The sequence below is a fragment of the Guillardia theta genome, assembly GCF_000315625.1.
Source record: "Guillardia theta CCMP2712 unplaced genomic scaffold GUITHscaffold_34, whole genome shotgun sequence".
Lineage (NCBI taxonomy): Eukaryota > Cryptophyceae > Pyrenomonadales > Geminigeraceae > Guillardia > Guillardia theta.
In genome coordinates this window covers 247,374-249,713 of record NW_005434640.1, presented here as the reverse complement: position 1 = coordinate 249,713, position 2,340 = coordinate 247,374, and the positions used below count along the sequence as shown (strand labels likewise).

Sequence of the window (2,340 nt, the reverse complement as noted above, 5' to 3'; positions counted from 1 at the left end):
CCCCCCTCCCCACCCCACCCCCACTCCCTCCCCTCCCCCCCTCCCCCCCTCTCCCCCCCTCTCCCCCTTCCCTCCCTCTCCTCTTCCACCGCAAGCATCGCCTCCTCCCTGCCATGGCGTCCGTCTCCGTCGTCGTCTTCAGCAAGTCTCGTCCCTTCCAGCTCAGCGAGTACCTCCGCACCCTCGTCAAGCACGCAGCTGGGGTCGAACTGGACATTACGGTCCTCGTCAAGGTGGAGGAGGAGTACAGGGAAGGGTACGAGCAAGTGCAGCGTGCGCATCCTCGAGCGAAGTTCGTAGAGGAGGAGAGCTTCGAACAGCAGGTGAGCAGGAAGCCTCCCGTCCCCAGCTCACCGTCTGCCTCCTGCAGCTTCGGGGAATCCTCCATGGAGCACGAAGCTCGGTCATGTTCGGAGTGGACGACGTGCTCTTCTGCTCCTCTCTCCCTCTTGCGCATGCCGTAAGGGCCCTGGACGTCAACAGCAGCATGTCTTGCGTTCACTTGCGCCTGCACCCCGGCCTGAGCTTCTGCCATCCTGCTAGCAGGGGACAGAGACAACCCAGGCAGCTTCACTCGTCCTCCTCCTCCTCCCCTTCCCCTCGTACCTCCTCCTCCGGACTACCCTTCCCTCCGGACTACCCTTCCTCTCTCCGACTTCTCGCCCCCCGCTCTGCCATTCTTCGCCTCCTCCTCGTCCTTCCTCTGACATCGCTGCCCCCTCAGGCTCTTCGGACTCGGGCCGGACCTTGTTTGGTTTCGAGGAGGAGACGGTAGCCATGATTGGAACTACCCCTTTGATCTCTGCGGGACTTTGTACAGGAGGGAGATGGTGAGCAGAAAAACTTGAAGTTTGCTGTCAGTGTGACTTTGTGAATCTTTCTTGTGCTTTCAGCTTCTGGAGATGATGAAGATGTTTGCCGAATGTGGAGATTTGTACGACATTGGTCATCCAAACCGGCTGGAGGTAAACGGGAACAAGATCTACAAGGAGGGCTTCACGTTGTGGTATGAGAGACAGAAAGGAAGTCAGGAACAGGGGAAGGTTGTCGAAGAGGTAAGGGGGGCATGTGCAAGGAGATGTATGGTAGTTGTCACCATCAACAGAGTGCAGAGCATCTACTCGAACCCGGTGTATGACAGATGTGTGGAGGTCGAGATTGATCAGGATGATCCACAACAACATCGTCGTCGTCATCACGATCATCAACAACATGATGAACAACAGCATCGTCAACAAAATCAACATCGTCATCAATCAGAGCAGATGAAAGACAGGGATTGTGACATCAAGAGCTTGCTGCAGCAAGATTGCGGGACGGAGAGTCTGAGATTGCTTCTTGACAAGGATTTTGAGATGAATGAAGAGAGATATCTCGTCACAGACGTTCGGAGCGTACATGTAGGCGGACTGTACCTTCGGAAGAAGAGATGCAACCAAGAGCCAACAGCGTGTGATGAGGATGGAAAGGATGCGAATGGAGGTGTTCTATCTGTCTCAGTTGTCATGCCTGCGCGCAATGCAGAAGACTTCTTGGAGGAAGCGATCGCCAGCATCCGGAGACAAACTTTGGGAGACTTCGAGGCGAGTCGTTGAGCTCAGCGCTGGTGTGGGGAGAAGGAAGTAACGAGTGCAAGCAGCTCATCGTTGTCAACGATGGCTCGACTGATGGGACCCATGACATCATAGAAAGGTGTCAACTTGTGTCCCTCCCCTCCCTCTGCTTTTCCTACTCCCTTCTTCATAGTGTTTTCTCCTCCCTCCTCCCTCCTCCCTCCTCCCTCCTCCCTCCTCCCTCCTCCCTCCTCCCTCCTCCCTCCTCCCTCCTCCCTCTCCCTCTCCCTCTCCCTCTCCCTCTCCCTCTCCCTCTCCCTCTCCCTCTCCCTCTCATCGTATTCGTACCTGGTTGGGTTTGTTCTGACTTTGCTTTCTGGGTCGAGGAGGGGATGAGGGTTACCCGTCAAGGAAATGCCGCCCGCCACTGCAGTCAGATAAGGCGGGACGAGCTTGAGGAGGAGAGGAGGAGGAGGAGAGCGAGAGAGACAGAGACAGAGAGAGAGACAGAGGAGGAGGACTGTTGAAGACGCTGCTGTGAGCACTGGTCGTCGAGCAGGAGCACACTGTCAGGAGCACAAAGGTCAGCATGAGCTCGGCATCAAGGAGGAGCTCGTTCGGGGTGATGGGGAAGACGGCGGAGGAGCGCAGTGCCGAGATCGCGGCATTCACAGCGAAGAGGAAGGAGGCGCTGGCTCGAGCAGAGCAGCTGAGGGAGGAGCGCAAGGCCCAGCAGCGGGAGCGGGAAGCAGCCAAGGTGAATGATCGTGCTGGGATAGCGGAGACT

At 57.1% G+C, this 2,340-nt stretch overlaps 1 protein-coding gene across 1 annotated transcript; it reads left to right on the top strand.

Annotated features, from left to right (window-relative positions):
- Nucleotides 1-113: 113 nt before the first annotated feature.
- Nucleotides 114-1,162, top strand: GUITHDRAFT_138820 (hypothetical protein; the record flags this gene model as incomplete). Its single annotated transcript, XM_005832519.1, has 4 exons — nt 114-323; nt 371-460; nt 894-1,055; nt 1,142-1,162. The coding sequence occupies 4 exons, from the start codon at nt 114-116 to the stop codon at nt 1,160-1,162; spliced, it is 483 nt and encodes a 160-aa protein (XP_005832576.1).
- Between the last annotated feature and the right edge of the window lie 1,178 nt (nt 1,163-2,340).